This window comes from Clarias gariepinus, chromosome 22, assembly GCF_024256425.1.
Source record: "Clarias gariepinus isolate MV-2021 ecotype Netherlands chromosome 22, CGAR_prim_01v2, whole genome shotgun sequence".
Taxonomy (NCBI): Eukaryota; Metazoa; Chordata; class Actinopteri; order Siluriformes; family Clariidae; genus Clarias; species Clarias gariepinus.
The window spans coordinates 13,229,453-13,248,419 of NC_071121.1; the positions used below are offsets into that span (position 1 = coordinate 13,229,453).

At 37.1% G+C, this 18,967-nt stretch overlaps 1 protein-coding gene across 4 annotated transcripts; it reads right to left on the reverse strand.

The window, feature by feature from the left end:
* Positions 1–699: 699 nt before the first annotated feature.
* uba3 (ubiquitin-like modifier activating enzyme 3) lies at positions 700–13,054 on the reverse strand. Of its 4 annotated transcripts, XM_053482775.1 has the most exons (19): positions 12,978–13,049; positions 12,781–12,855; positions 12,630–12,668; positions 10,194–10,308; positions 10,017–10,097; positions 9,803–9,885; positions 9,624–9,704; positions 8,519–8,562; positions 8,339–8,403; positions 7,934–8,089; positions 6,905–7,007; positions 5,796–5,909; positions 5,623–5,676; positions 2,046–2,082; positions 1,889–1,970; positions 1,681–1,781; positions 1,532–1,595; positions 1,378–1,432; positions 700–805 (listed from the first exon to the last, which is right to left on the reverse strand). In XM_053482775.1, exons 2-19 carry the CDS (start codon positions 12,798–12,800, stop codon positions 720–722), a joined length of 1,380 nt encoding a protein of 459 aa, XP_053338750.1. In that variant the 5' UTR covers positions 12,801–12,855; positions 12,978–13,049; the 3' UTR covers positions 700–719. The 4 variants fall into 4 exon arrangements, with proteins under 4 accessions (XP_053338750.1, XP_053338749.1, XP_053338752.1 ...); XM_053482774.1 differs by having other exon boundaries at positions 12,781–13,054; XM_053482777.1 differs by lacking the exon at positions 12,978–13,049 and having other exon boundaries at positions 12,598–12,668; positions 12,781–12,821.
* Positions 13,055–18,967: the final 5,913 nt, after the last annotated feature.

The following is an 18,967-nucleotide window of genomic DNA, read 5'->3' on the forward strand; positions in this document are numbered from 1 at the left end:
AACAACTGCAGTGTTGAGTGACAAGTAATAAAACTGCTCCTTTTTAAATATACTTTTATGTACATCTGGAAGAGGTATGTAGACCACAAACTTGACAGTTTGATAGGTTTCCTATGTCAGTAACTGCATATCTTCAAAACTCATCCATGTAGCTTTAGCAATCGATTGAAGGAGCTACTTGAATGAATAATGTAACATTTCAAAACATTCCAGCTTATACGACTCAACTTCGCCGGCATGACTGAGAATCTTCATCGACTATATCCTGCAAAGATTTTTTTATTACAGAGCATTTTTACTGATAAGCATACAAGTGACCAGCTATATTTACATTCAAGCAAATGGACAAAAAAAAAACAGTTTTCCATAAAAACTTTACACATCATTAACTGCTCAAAATAGATCTTCATTCCCTGTGTAGAATGCTGTATGTGCTCATAGTCTCTCCTTTACTCTCTCACGGCTTATGAAGTTGGTTTGTAAAATAAATCTTCAGTTTACTCTTGAAGGGTGAAAGCTTTTTCAGGAGCTTTAATGGTGATTAAAAGAACTGCTGCATCTATACACTGCCTTATTTACACAATTAAATTTTCTTAAATAATATTCAAATACATTTAATAGGGTCCAATACAGCTTTTCTGTAAATAAGTGCCAGCCATGTAGATGGCACCTTTGGTGCAGTATTCTACTACTATGGGGGTGTCCAGGATTAGTTGTATTCAGGTGAAGTTAAGCTTGAAGAGAACTGTTTGAGGAGTGGTGACATCAGCTACAGCTAACTCCTGTCCATCAGCCAGTCCCAGCTCTGGATCAGTCCACACAAACAAGTGTATAAAAAAAAAAAGAGAAAATATTCAGGTTCAAGTGAATTTGGAGTTTAACTAAAATTTAAGCGTAGTTATTCTATTAACATTTATAACTAAATTCATTCATAGTGATCAATAATTTTAATTAAAAAAAAATACCATAAATATTTATACAAAACTATGAAAAAAAACTATGGGATACAGTAGTCTAATTAAATAACTTATATGCACACTTATGACATTTCTGCTACCCCTGAATTTGGTACTGTGTGCATCCTCCCTTTGCTAAAAATTACTACTCTTGGTTTATCACAATTTTAAAAGATTAGTAATTCAAAAAACTTATGTCGGAAGTGTGAACTGGGCCCAAGTCTTCTTCTACAACATCTTGATGTCTCATAGAAACTAGAGATTGAGGAATCTGAGAACATTCTTCGATACACAAGTTTGTTTTTTTCTTAATTGAAATTGACCACATATTTAACCACTGTCAAATTATTCATAACCTGGATTTGTAATCCATCTCAACTTTAACAAGGGTGCCATTAATTCTGCTGACTGTATATCTTACCTTTTAAAGTTTTGCAGAGATTGGGCCTTGTCCTTTCTTCAATTGAAGCTACAGTCTACACAAGCACACACAACATGCATTCAGTGATCATTCAATTATCATTAGTGATCATTCAAAACCCTAATTAGACATGATTCAAATTTTAAAGTCTTACCTGTAAGTAAAGAGTTTTGTTTTTGCCTTCGAGTGTTGCAGTGATAGCTGGAGATTTCATTTGTCTGAAAATAATAAACTCAGCTCAAATGATATGCTCGTATACCACAGTGATTTACACTGATGTGGTAGACATTCTGCAATACTCACAGAGAGGCATTCTCAGTCAGATACTCCAGCACTTCCTGTAGTTTAGCAGACGGTGGGAATTGTAGCTTCTGAGGAACTTGACTACATGCCGAGCAATTCTCCTGTTAGATGGACATTGGCCAAAGGTAGCAAACGATAAACAATACACTGGTCAGTACTTCATTGTACAGTATGAAGGATTATTTGTGAACAAAAACAGCAAGCTTACCTTTCGCTCTGCCTCAAAGGTATACGTGTACAAGCCATCAACATCATTAAACACCAGATAATTATTGAGAGGAATATAAGCACTGACAAACAGAAAGGAATATTAGTGCCTTGTATAATGCATTCAATATTGTGTTCAAATAATATGCCTTAAATACCTTGTAGCAATCTTAAAAACTTCTGTAGCACAAGCAGCTGCAGAAATGAAAAACAAAAAACAATAATTGAACTTTTTACCATTTTGGTTCTACAATTCAACATTACTTTTAACATTACTGTCATCTGAAATAGCACTCTGGCCCTGGATGTTTACAAAATGTGAGAGGAATCACCCTAGTACCTCCAGTGCCAAGGCCTACATTTATTCTCCTATCTGGACAACAGACAGCTGTCTGGACAGTGCCAACTGCAAGTGACAAACCTGACAGGGCTACTAATCTCCCACTTGAAAGCTCTAGGACAGAAATTCAATTACAATAAGAGCCATTTGACAACTGAGCAGACTGTGCAGTTCTTAGGCATGAAGGCCATACAAGTCATTTTGACAGAAAACAGCTGTCTCGATTCTAAAGGCTGTCAGAAAACGATGACCTTCTGCCCATACGCTGACTTTCGAATGAATTCTCCAGCTGTACACTAACTGTCTCCTTCTAGCCTGAACACTGACAGCAGTGACCTCAGAGCACTTTATAGTTCATTTGGAAGATCTACTGTGGAGTGGAATACTAGTCTGAAAACAGAGAGAAATCATTACTCACTGTGGTTTATAGACACACAGACAGAGGCTTTAAACCAGGATGCACTGGCACGATTGGTCAAATGTACAACTGTTGCCTCCCTAATGCTGGCACTATTATTGATGAACCTGCAGCCAGTGTTCTGGACGAACAGGCCATAGTTTATCCTGCAGTTCACATTCACACCGGGGCTCATTGTTTTTGCACGATTTTAAAGACTGAACTTTGCTTCATCACATTCTATGCGCTTTGTGTTGATTTTTGAACGATCTACATCATTTTAAAGCCCTAAGCACTTCTTATCCTCAATAAAGTATAGCATTCAACAGTTTTTTTTGATTCACTGATTAAGCTAGACTGATATTCAGTACGACAGCCCTAATATATTTTACTGTTTGTATCACTGTGTTTGTCCAGATTCCAAATCTATCAACAGTTTGCAATCCTTTATCCAGCTGTTGCTTCTCTGGGAACAGTTTTTGTTGAAGAAGCAAAACAGCCAATCAAAGGAAGCGAAATGTAGAATGAGTCACATTCTCAATAAAGTACAGTGTTTGTTCTATTCATAAGCACTGTCTGTTATTGCCTGGTGTTGGGCGGCAGCAGGACAAATTACAAACCCCAGTGACAATGATACATGGCCACAAATAGTACTGAAAGAAATCATCACAGTAGCAGACGCAAAGTCCAACAGAAAGTTATACATGCAACAACTAGGCTCAGGCTTAAGAAGAACCACAGATGTAGCCAGGACCTTTTTCGAGTTTACCAGGTAGGGTTACGGGTGAATGACTGCAGCTGATGCTCACAATGATTATGTGGGAAAACACCACTATTTGCAAAGGAGACCACTTTAATAGTGCTCCACTCAGTCACAGAATCACTGTTACATACACTCACCTAAAGGCTTATTATGAACACCATTGACCCCCTTTCGCCTTCAGAACTGCCTTAATTCTATGTGGCATTGATTCAACCAGGTGCTGAAAGCATTCTTCAGAAATGTTGGCCCATATTGATAGGATACCATCTTGCAGTTGATGGAGATTTGTGGGACGCACATCCAGGGCACGAAGCTCCCGTTCCACCACATCTGAAAAGATGCTCTATGGGGTTGAGATCTGGTGACTGTGGGGGCCATTTTAGTACAGTGAACTCATTGTCATGTTCAAGAAACCAATTTGAAATGATTCAAGCTTTGTGACATGGTGCATTATCCTGCTGGAAGTAGCCATCAGAGGATGGGTACATGGTGGTCATTATGGGATGGACATGGTCAGAATCAATGCTCAGGTAGCCCGTGGCATTTAAACGATGCCCGATTGGCACTAAGGGATCTAAAGTGTGCCAAGAAAACACCACCACACCATTACACCACCACCAGCCTGGACAGCCTGTGGTAACAAGTCATGATGGATCCATGTTCTCATTCTGTTTATGCCAAATTCTGACTCTACCATTTAAATGTCTCAACAGAAATCGAGACTCATCAGACCAGGCAACATTTTTTCAGTCTTCAACTGTCCAATTTTGGTGATCTCGTTCAAATTGTAGCCTCTTTTTTCTTATTTGTAGTGGAGATGAGTGGTACCCGGTGGGGTCTTCTGCTGTTGTAGCCCATCCGCCTCAAGGTTGTGTGTGTTGTGGCTTCACAAATGCTTTGCTGCGTACCTCGGTTGTAACGAGTGGTTATTTCAGTCAAAGTTGCTCTTCTATCAGCTTGAATCAGTCGGCCCATTTTCCTTTGACCTCTAGCATCAACAAGGCATTTTCGCCCACAGGATTGCCGCATACTGGATGTTTTTCCCTTTTCACATCATTCTTTAAAGTTTGTAAACCCTAGAAATGGTTGTGCGTGAAAATCCCAGTAACTGAGCAGATTGTGAAATACTCAGACCGGCCCGTCTGGCACCAACAACCATGCCACGCTCAAAATTGCTTAAATCACCTTTCTTTCCCATTCTGACATTCAGTTTGGAGGTCAGGAGATTGTCTTGACCAGGACCACACCCTAAATGCATTGAAGCAACTGCCATGTGATTGGTTGATTAGATAATTGCATTAATGAGAAATTGAACAGGTGTTCCTAATAATCCTTTAGGTGAGTGTATGTAAGCTTTTATTCTTTTTCCATTTAATAAACTGAAGATCTCATTTCAGTTTTTGAAAACTCATTGATAGATTTGAAACCAAACAAGCAAAAAAAATATGTAATAGAACAAGCATCATGCATTTATAAATTATCTTCATTTTGTTAGAGTTCAAGCATTAATTATTATAATATTTCTAAACATGCTATACTTACAAAGTTTAAAATCACTGCATACATTATCTGACTTATTTATTTAATTAATTTAATTTAATTTAATTTAATTTATTTAGCGCTTTTAACAATGGTCATTGTCTCAAAGCAGCTTCAAAAATATCAAAGAAAATAATTTTACACACAGGCTACAGACAGGTCATGTGATCTAAAAATATATTAAAGGTCCCACTCCGAACTCCCTTTAGTAGAATCCTCCTTCAAATGTGCCTCTTCAGTGTCTATGTAAATAAGCAATCGCCAAAAAATGTCCCACCAGCAGAGCTGAGCAACAAGCTGGAGAGGGGATTCTTAATACATAACAATATACATCACATGGGGTAAAAATCTAACTGGTGTTTTTACCATAATGCAATTTTATTTATTTATTTATTTATTTTTAAAAGGTCTTTACTTGAAGGCACAATTTGACTATTTCTATCCTCAGGAGAGTTGTGTGTCTCATGCAGGTAAGACACACAACCACCTGAGATCTCCTACATATCCTACTGTTTCTGATAACATTCAACTGAGCATATAATTCTGATTAAATCCTGATTTAGGAAAACTGAGACTATTGCGTGCGAAATGGGGTCAAAGTATGTTCACAGCATTCTCAGGAGTAGATGTTTTTGGAATTCAAGTAGGGACAAAGAAACAGAGAGAAGCAGTGAGTGCAATTTGGGCTTGACATACCAGCGATGACTGCATTGGTGGATGCAACAGCAGGGATAATTCGTTTAACCACACCTGAAAGACCAGAGTGAGAAATCTAATGAATCAGAAATCGAACCTTGGACCAGAGGATTTATGATATAAATTATGTAATCAAAAACAGGTTAAAGACCTCAGTTTTCTTTCACTGTTACCTTGTGTGAGTCTATAATTGACTCCAGTGATGTTAAACTCAGCTGCTCTCTCCAGAGACTTCTGGTACACCCACTGAATGTGTTCTGGATTATCACCATCCAGAACTATACCATCTGCACAGAATAGGAAATTTCAAGAATCTCAATTTCAGAATCTCACTATACGGCTGTGTGCTTTTATCCCCTTCTTACACTGCTTAATTCATTAGCCTGGATGCTAAATAAACATTTTTAAAGAAAATAGCCTATAGGTGTTACATATGCAAGTACATCACATTGAAAAGGTTATGAAGCCATGGTGCATGGTCAGCCATGATACAGAACACCAAAAGAAAAGAGGTTTAAAGCCATTGTCCAAGGGCTCAATACTGGCAGTTTACACTCACAACCTTCTAAACAGTAGCCCAGAGCCTTTACCACAAGCGGTACCACATAAATCTTATAACTAAATTCACTGGCTATTACCATGCTATACAAATTGATACTATCATGTTTATTTACAAACCATTTAATGAGAATACATTTATTGTGAATACAATTGTAAAATATTAATCGAATGCATCTTTATGTAAAGCCATGACATTGACACGGTATTGCTGAAATATTGTATACCCTGACATAGAAATATACAGTAACAGATTTCTTACACACACCTACCAAGTTTTGGTTTATAGTTTGAGATGACAGCTTCTCTTCTGCAGTCCACATTGAAAAGCATGATGCTGTGCCTGATAGACTTGGACCAATGACTAAAATGGTTCATATCAAAAGATTCTAAAATGATTTCTTGGTTACTAAGTTGAAATTTTACATTTATAAATTACTTAAACCAGCCCACTAGGCAACATCATGGCACAAGCCCAAAGTCAAAGATCACACTTTCCCCTTCCTGATCTTTAATATAAATTGTTTAAGCTCTTGACCCGTATCTGCATGTTTTGGGGTTTTTTTTGTACTGCTGCCACATGACTGAATCAGATGTTCCTAATTTCCTAATGTGGAAAGTGAGTATCTTTGTACCGGGATCTATGCATAATAATAATTATCTATGCATAACAATAATTGTGGCCAAATAATGTGTGTGTCAAAGATGGAGGAAAAAGTCCTACCTCCAAATGGTTTCTCTTTGGGCCACTGCAGTATTCTCACATACTCAATACAGTGCTCAGGGAGGCGTGGCATCGATGCAATAGTGCACATTGGAAAATTAACCTGGAAATACACAAGGATTGTCAGACAGTCTTAAAGCACTGAATTATACATAGGTTACATATTTCATCTGAACAAAACCTATTCATACATTCATTAATATATGATTACAGAATGCTATGATAACACTCCTCTATATTAATAGTCCTCAAATGAAATGACCTAAATCAAGCATCATTGTTGTCAAAAACAATTTTCCACTTCAAACAATCATTATATTTACTAAAACAAAATGGCATGCAATGTCTAGATCATCCATATTTAAAAAAAAAAAAAAAAAAAAAAGTGTTAGCCTTAACAGAAAAATCGCTAAAACAAAGATCAGGGACTAATGACTGGGTATCTTCCAAGACTGGGTATTTTCTGACAGAAAGCAAAGCATGCCCACACCATAACACCATAACCATGTTTGCCTGTTGGTATGATTTTTATTTCGCAATTCTGTTAGCTTCATGTCTGATGTAAGGGAACTGAAGTCTCCAAAACTTCCACTTACCGGTGGATAAGTTACTTATCAGACCCAAACAATTATTTCAAAATGTTTTGCTTGTTTGTTTATTTTTTCAAAGGGGGAGACAAGCCTTTATGTTCCACTTTTGTAACAGTGATTTTCTGGTTTTCATCCTAATGAGTTGTTGATGTCAGATATTTTGATTTCTGGTAGAATTACCACTGCTCCAAGTTTTCAATAACTAAAAAAATATTACTCTAACTCTCTTCACACTAATAGATTTAAATAACTTTTCCCCATTTGTCCAAAACTCACTACAAATCCTAGCATAGTGTGTTGTGCATAGCCAAGTAACAAGTAACCTGTACTTTGGATACTTTTGGGCTTGACTTGTAATACATTCTGTTTAAGGATATGAAACAAGTATGTGTGACTAATATGTAGTAAAAAAAAGTGATTCTTGTCCACATCATTGTACCTGTGGAGGATACAGCTCCAATGTGCAGTCTATACAGGCCGTCATCCCTGGCAAGATGACCCTGAGGTTCCCTTTAAAGCCTTCTGTACCTCCATCGATTAGTGGAATAATGGAACTAGGATCTAAAACCCCATCTTCATAGATAAGCAGTGATAACTGGAAGAAGACACACACAAACAAATGTCCAGCAAGACCATACTGAAATTTCATTATCCAACTTCACAATTTTACTACATAAGCAGTAGCGATCGGGTATTAAATCAGTGGTACATATTTACACACCCAAGATAACATAAAAATAACTGTCATAACACATTCTAATTCAATATTTTTATATTAGCTACTGAGTTTGTATACACACACTTCTGAACATGTAAATAACAGGAGCTCTGGAGCATTTCTTACCAGCATTCCATTCATCCAGCGGCGAGCGATAATCGAGTCTAGTCCGCACACAATAATGTGGAATTCTGCACAAGTAAAAAAAGAAAAAGAAGAAAAAAAAAAGACAAAGAAACCATTTCTGAATATAAATATGTAACAGCCAAATTATAAGCCATAAACCTTCAAGTATATGACACTTACGTCTGTAAAAAGATTCATCAAAATCTTGAATTTTCTTAAAGTGTCTAAATTACACCAGTTAAGGAAGCAGAGTAGCAAAGCATATAAGAACATAATTTTTTTTTGATATACAACATGTATGTATATACACAGTACTGGACAAAAAGCCTCTCTCATTTCTTTATATTAAATTTAATTAGCACTGAAGAAAAGACGGGAGGCAGAGTTGGAGGTAGCAGAGATGAAGATGTTGAGGTTCTCTTTGGAAGTGACAAGGATAGATAGGATCAAAAATGAGTTAATCAGAAAGACAACTCATGTGAGATGTTTTAAAGATAAAGTCAGAGAAGCGAGATTGAGGTGGTTTCGACATGTTCAAAGGACAGATTGTGAGTATATTTGTAGAATGATGCTGAGGTTGGAACTGCCAGGCAGGAGGTCTAAAGGAAGACCAAAGAGGAGATTTATGGATGCAGTGAGAGGAGTGAGAGAAGAGGAAGCAGAGGATAGGATTAGATGGAGGCAGATTTGCTGTGGCGACCCCTGAAAGGGACTAGCCGAAAGACGAAAAAGAAGAATTTATTTGGATTATAAAAATGCACATTTGGATGGATTGTTTATGTAACAATAACCTTAGCAGCAACCTCATTTCCAAGCATTCAGTATTACCAGTGCAGAAATCACCATCATCTGTTCACCGCAGTCCATGCCTTAAGTTAGACGTGTTTTTGACTGATTGATAGGCCACTGTGTGGCTTAATGAGCAAAAACATTCCTCTGAAACAGGTGAGGTACAGGGACTGGACTGAAAATGACAGAAAAAAAATCCTTCAGGAATCCTGAAGAACAATTCCTCAAAACTGCATTTAAAAAAACAAGGGAGTTTGGCTATTTGGGCGCAAAATATGGAGAAATGAAGGTCGCCCAAAACGTTTGCACAGTACTGTACACCACACACGTAATCTCATATGCTATCTCTCATATCCTTGATTTCCAATTATAATTTATTAACAAAAAAATAAAAAGATAAACAGATAGATAAATAGATGGATCATATATACACTATACACACACACGTCCATTAAAACAGAATACACAAGCAACCCTTATACATGATGAAGGATACGGTACAACATGACATCCTGGAACTCGACTGTTGATGAAGTCAGCCGCTACCTCAGCCTTAGGACGCCCAACATCCTTCGGCCTTTAAACACAAAAAGCCCAACATTAAACATGCTTACAATCAGCTTTGATATAAAATGAAGTGTAGCAGTAAATTAGGTGTATAAACTGAATTCTTGCCTGAAGAGAAACTGTCTGTTTAGATTCGACACGTCAATAGTGTCCATATCTACCACATGGATGTTCCGAAACCCTGACAGCGCCTAAAGGAGAAAGATAACAACCAAACTGCAGACACATATGCTAATTATGTGTATACATTGTATACCCTTATTAGCAACACAGATGGTGTTTTTAATTCCCTAACCCATCTTTTTATTGTATATGAACTTACCAGGTTTTTTAGTAGTTCACAGCCAAGACCACCTGCTCCAATTACTAAAATTTTGCATGTTTCTAATAAAAACTGGAGAGTCTGGAAAGTAAAGAAAAGAAAAATAACAATGAAGCTAACTGCAAAAAGAGAACCATATGCTATTCAATTTTAAGTAAAAAGCTATTAGTTATTCACCTCCTCGCTTGGTTCAAAATCAGGGTGTGTGAAAGGTCCAGACCTCTCCAGAAACTTCTGCACATGGCTCCACCGGCCATCCCAATCACCGCTGCTGCTAACATCCACTGCCATTCTGAGAAGCAAAATCCATATGCTTAATTTGAAATCATTTTCTAAAATCATTCAGAAACTAAATCTTAAAAAAAAAAAAAAAAAAAAAAAAGGAAAAACAATAAGTCATCTAGCCTTCGCCAAAAATCAACATAGGCCCGCTAGATACAAGTCGCTACGTAAGGGGCATTCAAGTCAAACTGGGACTTGGGATAATTTCATGAAGGCATAAAATTGATTGACATTTACAGAACACTTCAAATACAGTATGGTGAGTAAGCTCTTAGACGCGATAAAATATCTGAATAGTGCAAACATTTCAAAAGAAGGAAATACGTCTGTGAATGATGATCCTACCCAAAGTAGTTCAGCCTGACCCTTTGAAAATCTATGGATAACTGACATAATGGATAAGAGACAATCATTTATGAATGCCACTTGCATCTTATGGTACCTTGGCTGGGAATAATAATGAATTAACATCTCCAGAAAATTCTAACCTAGCTCCAAGCCATTTCCATGTTTGGCTATTAAAGAAGTTCTTGGGAGGTCAGGGTGTCGGATGTTTTGATGGTATCCAAGCAATAGCAAGATGCTGGGATAAGTGCATTAGTGTAGCTGGTAATTATAGAGAAGCAAATTCAGTTTTTACTCCCCTTATAACTGTGTTATTCTTTCAATCATAAATCCTGGTTTGACTTGAAGCCCCCTTGTAACTGTCCAAAAGAAGCATTTTTTCTTCTACTTATGAATTCATATTTCTCAAAAAAACAAAAGTGAAATTAAGAACATCATCTTTTAGGCCTGCAAAACTGCCCCAAAGTGTGAGTGTGTAAATGTGTGTGTGCATGGCACCCTGAAATAGATGAGCAACCCATGCAATGTATACTGCACCATGACCCAGACCAGGATAACTGAGTAAATGTTTAATTGTGCAAGGTTTGAGGGGGCTTTGGACATGGGTCACTTTTGTTGTATTCTGCAACCCAAGGGCATCTTGGGGTTCAGTGCAGACATGCTGTTTAAAAAGGAAAATTTTTTAAAAATTTTGATCTGTCTTAGTTAAATCTATAGTTTGTGTTTTAAATAGTTTTCAAGATAGCTTCAAAGTAGTATTTTAAAGTGTGGGCGCACAAAGTATCTTAACCCTAAACTCGAAGGCTTTTTTGGGCAAACCCGCTCAGTCCAAGTGCTTAAGCTTATTTGATCGTTTCTATAAAAACCACGCGGCATCGTGACTTAAACAGTACTCAGACGCAGGCAATACTTCTTAACAAATTGCTTACAACTTGAAGCAAAGTTCTAATCATGAGAGATGTTTTTTATGACCAATGGGTAATTATTAGTTTTGTTTACGACAAATGTAAAACTTGATTTTATTTTAAAGAAAATCAGTCTGTTGCCTCTATTTAAAGAGCAGATTACTCGCCTTTACTAACGTGTACCTCAAGGTGTTTCCTTTTAATGCAATTGTGCGCTCAATACTCAGCATTGGAAAAAATGTAGCTTTTCTTTATGCACTTTATCTAACATTTTACTTTACTTTCTGCAGTTGTGTTTACACGCAGGAACTTACAGTACAACATCGAGGATTAAATTAGCAGCCTGGACTATACACCAAAAATTGAATTAGTGAAAACAGGTCTCAGGTCAACTTTTTACATCCAGACTTAAATAAATTAATCCTATCCTGGACTTTACATCCAGAATTAGCGGAAAAATCTCAACCTGTATACTGAGCATTTGGATCCTGACTCAGATTTTACATGTATTATCGGTGACATGGTTCATCTAGATTTTGAATTTTCTTTTTGTAGAGGAAAGAACCAAGTCTGCTGTGCTCTCTCTCTCCCTCTCTCTTATTTAAGACAGATTATGTTAATTTAATGTTATCTAAACACAATCCCCCACATACACACACACATTACACCAAAACACAGGTTAAAGAGTGGAGACTGATTTAATAGAATAGGACAAGATAGCTAACATTGGCCACAGTGCATTATGTGAAAATTCATCACCACTTCACAGAGCATTGCCTCGCTGATTATTTAATTATTTCTCCCTGGTCCCTTTACAGGCCCCATTTGTGTTGACAGCCGGGAAGCTAACGCTAGTTAGCCGTTAGCTGGTTGACGTTTTAAAATAAAACAATCCGGAACCAAAACAATCCACCGGTTAGCTTCCACCCTGGGGAATTACGGTAATACTTTCCCAAACTATATCCGTTATGTCAAACCTATCTGGATAAACTAAACTTGGATGAAAAAGGATGAATTTTCACACTCCCTATGCTGTGCAATACTCAAACCTGCAGCCAGCGTTTAGCATTTCATCACTAACTTCTCAGGCTGCTCCTCTATTCTCTGTCTTTTCTTCGCCCTAAAATGAAAGAATAAAAGAGGATACAAGCGTCTCCTGGTTATACCGACTACTGGGCAAAATATCAACAATATTTGTTCCTAAAACAGTTCGTTCATTCAACGCTACTTACGGCTCTTCCCCATCCGCCATACTTTAGAGCTTCACGGTTCCATGCCTTCCCACAATGCTCTGCGGTCGGGGCGAACTTGAAGGTTGAATATAAAAGCACTTAATACTATTTAATAATAATAATAATAAATAGTAGAAATAGCTAATAAAATATATAACTATGTTGGATATTTTACAGCACGGTATTTAGCGTCTAACCTTCCCTCTGTCAGGACTGTTAAGACGCGGCCAAAGTCCAAAAATGATCCGCACTTCGGTTATATTGAACCTTCAGTTAGCCGCACTGTCTTATTAGCGCTTTGTTCACGGCTACTGTCTCCACAGTCACTGCTGAGCGAGTGTGAATGCGTTACATCAAAATGGACGCCCGGGCTTGTGATTTGCACCAAAGATGCTGCACCAGTGATTCGTTTTTTTTTGTTGTTTTTTTTTATGTGGTTTGAGGGTTTAATCAAAAAAAAAAAATTGTGATTCTTAAGAGCCAGTATAGAACATTATCAGGCCAACGGTTAAAGAATTAACAGTGAGATGCTTATTAAAGAGCTGATGCCTAAACCTCGGCTTAAACACATAGGCCCGCTATCCAAGGGTGTTGTGATCTTGCATGATTTTGCACGTCCGCACACTTCTGCTCACACTGTCAACACTCAAAACTGCAAAAAACTTTATTCTTTATGTTTTAAAGCATCCTCCCTAAACTGTTGATCTTGCTCCATTAAACTTTCAGCTTGAAAGCAGCCCTATGAGGATGAAGATTCACTTCTGATGAAGAAGAGAAGACAGCTGTGCATTCATGGCTCGCAGCTCAGCCTAAAACGTCTTAATAAGGGTATATAAAAACTTGTTGACAGGTGGACGAAGTGTATTGGAAAGCAATGAGATTATGAGGAAAAATTATGCATTCTTCTTTTCTAAAAAATTATTAAATTAAATTCTACAGCCAGATTGTGGATAATTTTTGACTTACCATCAACATCTTTGCATGAGCCTAAAAAGTCCTATACAAACCCTTACTAGTTTCCTAGTAGTACAGTACCTACTGTACTTTCATAGTTTCTTGCAGTGCATGTGTTTCTTACATCTGTAAAACTGCTTGTGAGTGCACTTATAGCTTCAGGTACCATGTTCTCCAAAGTTGTAAATGGAATCCTGTCATCTCCCATCATCTTTTCCTGGCTGCAATGAGAATTTCCATATACCCAAAAATCTGGTGACCTGTGGGGCTGTCAATGTGTGGTACTAGCATAGTTGATCCGTTGCTCACTTTCAGGGTGAACATGTAGTGTAGGATGTAGTATAGCACACAAACAATTAAGACGAGAGATAGGCCCCCCCAAAAAAGTATAGTCACCACCTACCTAGTAGATGTGGCGTCACAAATCCGGGCAATGAGAATCACCAGTCATGATGTTATCATGATACGCAGATGCCAATTAGATTAAAATTGCAATTCTATACGTTTTACGATTTTATAAATATCCTGGTTCAAAATGAAATCTTTCTTTAATTTTGTTACAATTTTAAACCTTTCAAAAAAGTTTATTTATAATTATAATTAAATATTAATTATTGAGTAGCCAGTTTTTTTATATTATAACATAACACTTAAAAAACAAAGCATTTAAACAATACAAAAGAACTTTAAACAATTTCTAAAAAAAAGTTATTCACTCCTATCACAAATGTGTAAATAGTTTAGGATGTACCATCTGTAGGATTATAAATAAACTAGTCAGGTTTTGGCACGTTAAGTGCCTCCAATCTTGACAGTGAGCACACGGGCATATGTGGTTTTTAATGGAGGCACTCAGGGCTTTGCATTTGCACGTATTTTGAGACTTGTGTAAGCGTGTGTAATGAGTGAGCTTGAAACAAATTTGCTTAAAGAGTTTAAAGAAAAAGGCAGATTGGTGGCTTTTAACACATACCACTATAAAAATGCATTTCTGTTGCACCACTCGGAAGCATCTGTGCTTGGTAATCATTTATCCCTAAGGCTGATCAGCCAATCACCTGTTATGGCAGATCAAACTGAAAACTAGCCAGTTCTTCTCTATTGTCAATTCTTGTAGATTTTAGAGTCATTGTGGCGATATGTAAATCGTCACACAAAAGAAATGACAATTTATAACTAAATCAATCCCCCCCTCCACACACACACACACACCTCTAGTGACCTAGCAGTGCAGGAAATACAAGACAATCTAGTACACATACCTTGTATGCCTTTAGAGGAAGACAAGTAGTTTAACAACCAGTTTGCAGCCCACCATCTTAATCCAATAATGTGCTTCCTAGAGTACTGGCCTTCCTACAAGGACTCCTAGGCAATGAAATTTCCATTTATGTTAAGGTGCAAGTTGCACTCATTGCAGCACATAATGTGTGCAACATGTGTCTGTTTTGATAGCCAAATGACTTCGGAGCATGTTTGCGGTTGAGCCAGGGTTTGTGCGCACCAGCCTACTCACCTGCTTTTGTTAACCAAACAATTGAACTTTAAGCATTGTATGTGGATATTTCTGCCTGTACAGCATTATACACCACCTGTTACACTATTAGTAAGGGAAAGTTGGGATCTATTCATCAAATAAAATCCCCACTCATCTATTATGGTGGAATTACATGACAATCCTCTCCTGTGTTCACCATGGCCTAGAGGTGAGCCAGAAGGCCTGGGTCCCAGAGTAGCATATGACTTTGTGGAGATATTCTGCATACAGTATCATGAGCATTATTTAGAGTCATGCTGCTCCAGGAAATCTGTTCTGTGGCTATCTGGGCATAACTTAATCAATAATCTAAAAGAGACAAAAAAGTAGTGTCTGGTGAGTCTTAGGTGGATCAGGTACTGAGGTCACATTTACTGCCATGGTGGTTTGGAGGTGTGAAATAGATCACAAATTATGTATGTACAAGTTATTCTAAAAACTGAGAGGGAACTGGTCATAAAGCCTGCACAAAACCTATAGTAATGTACAGTGCATTCATTAGGCATGCATTTCTAACCTAAATGCTGTTTACATTTAATGAATATAGTGTGAGGGTAACTGACCTGATTTCATGGAGCAGTATCAGTCAGCATACTCATTAAAAATGAGCACAAGGTGCTGTGAATTGCACAAGCAAAGTCTAGACCCCTGGGCAAAGGGAGCATGTGTCTCAGAGATGTTATTTCATGTGCAACAGTTTCTCTGCACATGAAATCGCTCTTAACACTCATGCATACATAATGTGTGAGCAATTCACAGTACCTTTTGGTATTGACCACACTCACGGGTGCAACTCTCCATGCTCAGCTTGGCAACCCACACGCTCTCTATTACAGATACTGTTTAAACACTTACAATACTTAAAAATATGATGTAATAGCTTATGTTTGTATTAAATAATTTTTTCAACTATAAAATGTGCCAATAATTCTGGAGGTATCTGTCTATCATAGCTGGTTTTAAAATATGTTCTATAAACAAAATCCTAAACATACTTTGGTTATAAATCAGCAGGTTGTTGTATGCTGTACTGATTGAATGAATGCTAACCGCACTGCAGCAGTAATTCCCTTGGGCCTGTTGGAAGAGACTTTCAGAAGTGGGTTACCAGGCTGTAACTGAACCTCAAACACTGCAACAGAGACACGTCCTTGTCTCAGCATAAGTGGGACAAATGACCTACAATTGTGATCCCATTCAAATTATAGCCTCAAGTTCCTGTCCTGTCAAGTTCCTGTTCCTGTCCTCAGCTGACAGAAGTGGCACCTGGTGTGGTCTTCTGGTGCTGTAGCCAATCTGGTCCAAGGTTTATCAATTAGTGTATTTAAATATTTTTTTAGCATACCACATTTGCACTGTAACAAACCATCTATCAGTTGACCAGGCTGGCCATTCTCCTTTGACCTTAATAAGGCATTGTCACCCAGTGGACTGCCACTCACGGGATATCTTTTTTCTAAACTTCAGCAGATCATCCTAATCATGTCTACATGCCTATATGCATTTAGTTGCTGCCACGGTATTTTCAGATTAGATATTCTAGACATTGCAGTTATGTTTATAGTGGGGTAAAATTCCTTTTTAAGAAGGTTACCATTAAAAGAAAGGTTAACATTGGTTTTAAAACACACAATGTATGTAATCTCTAATATTGCAAATAAAATGTATAATAAGAGAAACTTCATATACATGAAACCCTATAATCCTAACGTCATAATTTTTGTCACATTTAATTTTATATACATAAGTAAATGTCCAATAGAAAGTGTAAAAGAGCCCCAGCGATAAGAGCTTGGAAAACTTGATTATCTGTTGAAATATTAAAACTGACTGAGTGAAAGTAAGACCACATGCTGAGTCATGAGTGAAAGTGTTTGTCAAGTCAATCAAACTTTCTTTACTTTAGATAAAAATATCCTTACTACATTGTCCTTTAAGTTCTTGAAAGAGCAGTGCTCTGTTTTTAACTATTCTTAATACTAAGTCTTAATAAGTGAAAAAAAAGGAATTCACTTTGCTTCTTATGCAGTATATTCAGTAGACCCTTAGCTGCTGAAAAAGTTTTTATAATTAACAAATTTTAACAACAATTATAAAACAGTTCTGACTGAATAACCTAGTGTAATTGGACGAGAGGCATTCCACTCCTCACTTTGTACCAGGAAGAATTTAAAACTACAGTACTTTCACCCAGTTAATTACACTATCTGTTGATCTCAAAGTGTTTATTGGCAGCTCCATCAGTCGTGGTTAGTTCAGTCTGCCAGTCGCTAGAGCAATAATAACTTGTTAAATAAAGAAACCAATTATAATATATTAATGTGAACCTGTTGTTTAAATACAATATAACACTCAGGCTGTGCCCTGCCACCTAACAAGGGTGATATACAGTCATTTTCCAATGACTGAAGAGATGAGTAAGATTTAATGCAAGATTTAAATACATCAGTAGTTGAAGCAGATCTTACACTAATGAATGACTAATTCTACAGGGTCTGTGCAGTTCCTGAGAATACACGGTCACTTGTGTTTTAAACATGACTGTGGGAAGGTTAGTAGTAGACTTATGTCCACTACCTGAAGTATAGGAATTAATCCTATCATTGATGTACTGTGGACTAGACCGAGGAGTTTGAAACCAAATAGTAAAATATTAAAATACATTCTATATTTGACTAGAAACCAGTGTCGTGACTGTTCAAATGCTGGCTCTTATTTTTGTGGCAGTTAGAAGTCTAGTGGTGGCATTATGATCAAGTTGCAGACTGAAAAGCCACAACTGACCACCTCCCAGGTAAAAGGTAGTGCAATAATCAAGCATAAAATATAATTTTATAATTACAATAATAAAAGCATACAAAAATATTTCCCTAAATGCTTAAATTGTGTCTCACCTGATAAAAATGCATTACAACAATGTTCATTCGTTTTGTTGAATTAAAGAGATTAATCAAAAATTACCAAATAATTTTTTTTAAAGCATGACTTGGAATCTTTAATGCAATCAAAGAGGGTCTTCAAAGAAATGGTATGTTAAGGTTTCAGCGAAAGGGACAATAAGATATCATCTGCATAACAATTTATGCAGAGAAATATTTTTAAAAAACATACATTTAAATTTTATATTGAAAATAACATTTTAGATGGTGAAAGCAATTATACAGAAAACAAAACAGGGCCCAAACTGGAGCCTTGGGGTAAACCACATGCAATAAGTGCAGGGTGAAAATTAACTAGGCAATATTAAATGGCTATGGACCTTTTAGTATTACGTACTGGCACACCATTCCATTTTGCTCTTACTGTGTATGTGTGGTTAAACCAGCATTTTCTAGGATGTTGGCTGGGACCACACAGACCATGAATGAGCTCCAAAAAGTCCAGATCTCACTCCATATGATTTTTTCCTGTGGAGATACACAAAGGAGGAGGTGCCTCACATACTGAAGGACTTGGAGGCATGGATTCAGGAGGGTTTCAGCAATATCTCCAATAATTTCCTTCAGAAGACTGTGCATTCCATCCACCAGTGCTTACATTAGAATGTTAAGATTAGCTCTTATTTTCCTGTGTAACAAAGTACATGTACAATTTGTTTCAATAATTTTGTATTAGAAATATGGACTATATTACCAATTATTAATTCCTAGTTACTTTTCACCCACCCTGCATATTTTTCCAACTGAATTGTAAATG

Coding starts and splice junctions, on each gene's coding strand:
- uba3 (XM_053482774.1), bottom strand. CDS start 12,800: ATGGCGGATGGGGAAGAGCC. Junction 8,404..8,518: donor TGATGAATCTTTTTACAGAC/GTAAGTGTCATA, acceptor TTACTTGTGCAG/AATTCCACATTATTGTGTGC. Junction 5,677..5,795: donor CAATTATAGACTCACACAAG/GTAACAGTGAAA, acceptor CTGGTCTTTCAG/GTGTGGTTAAACGAATTATC.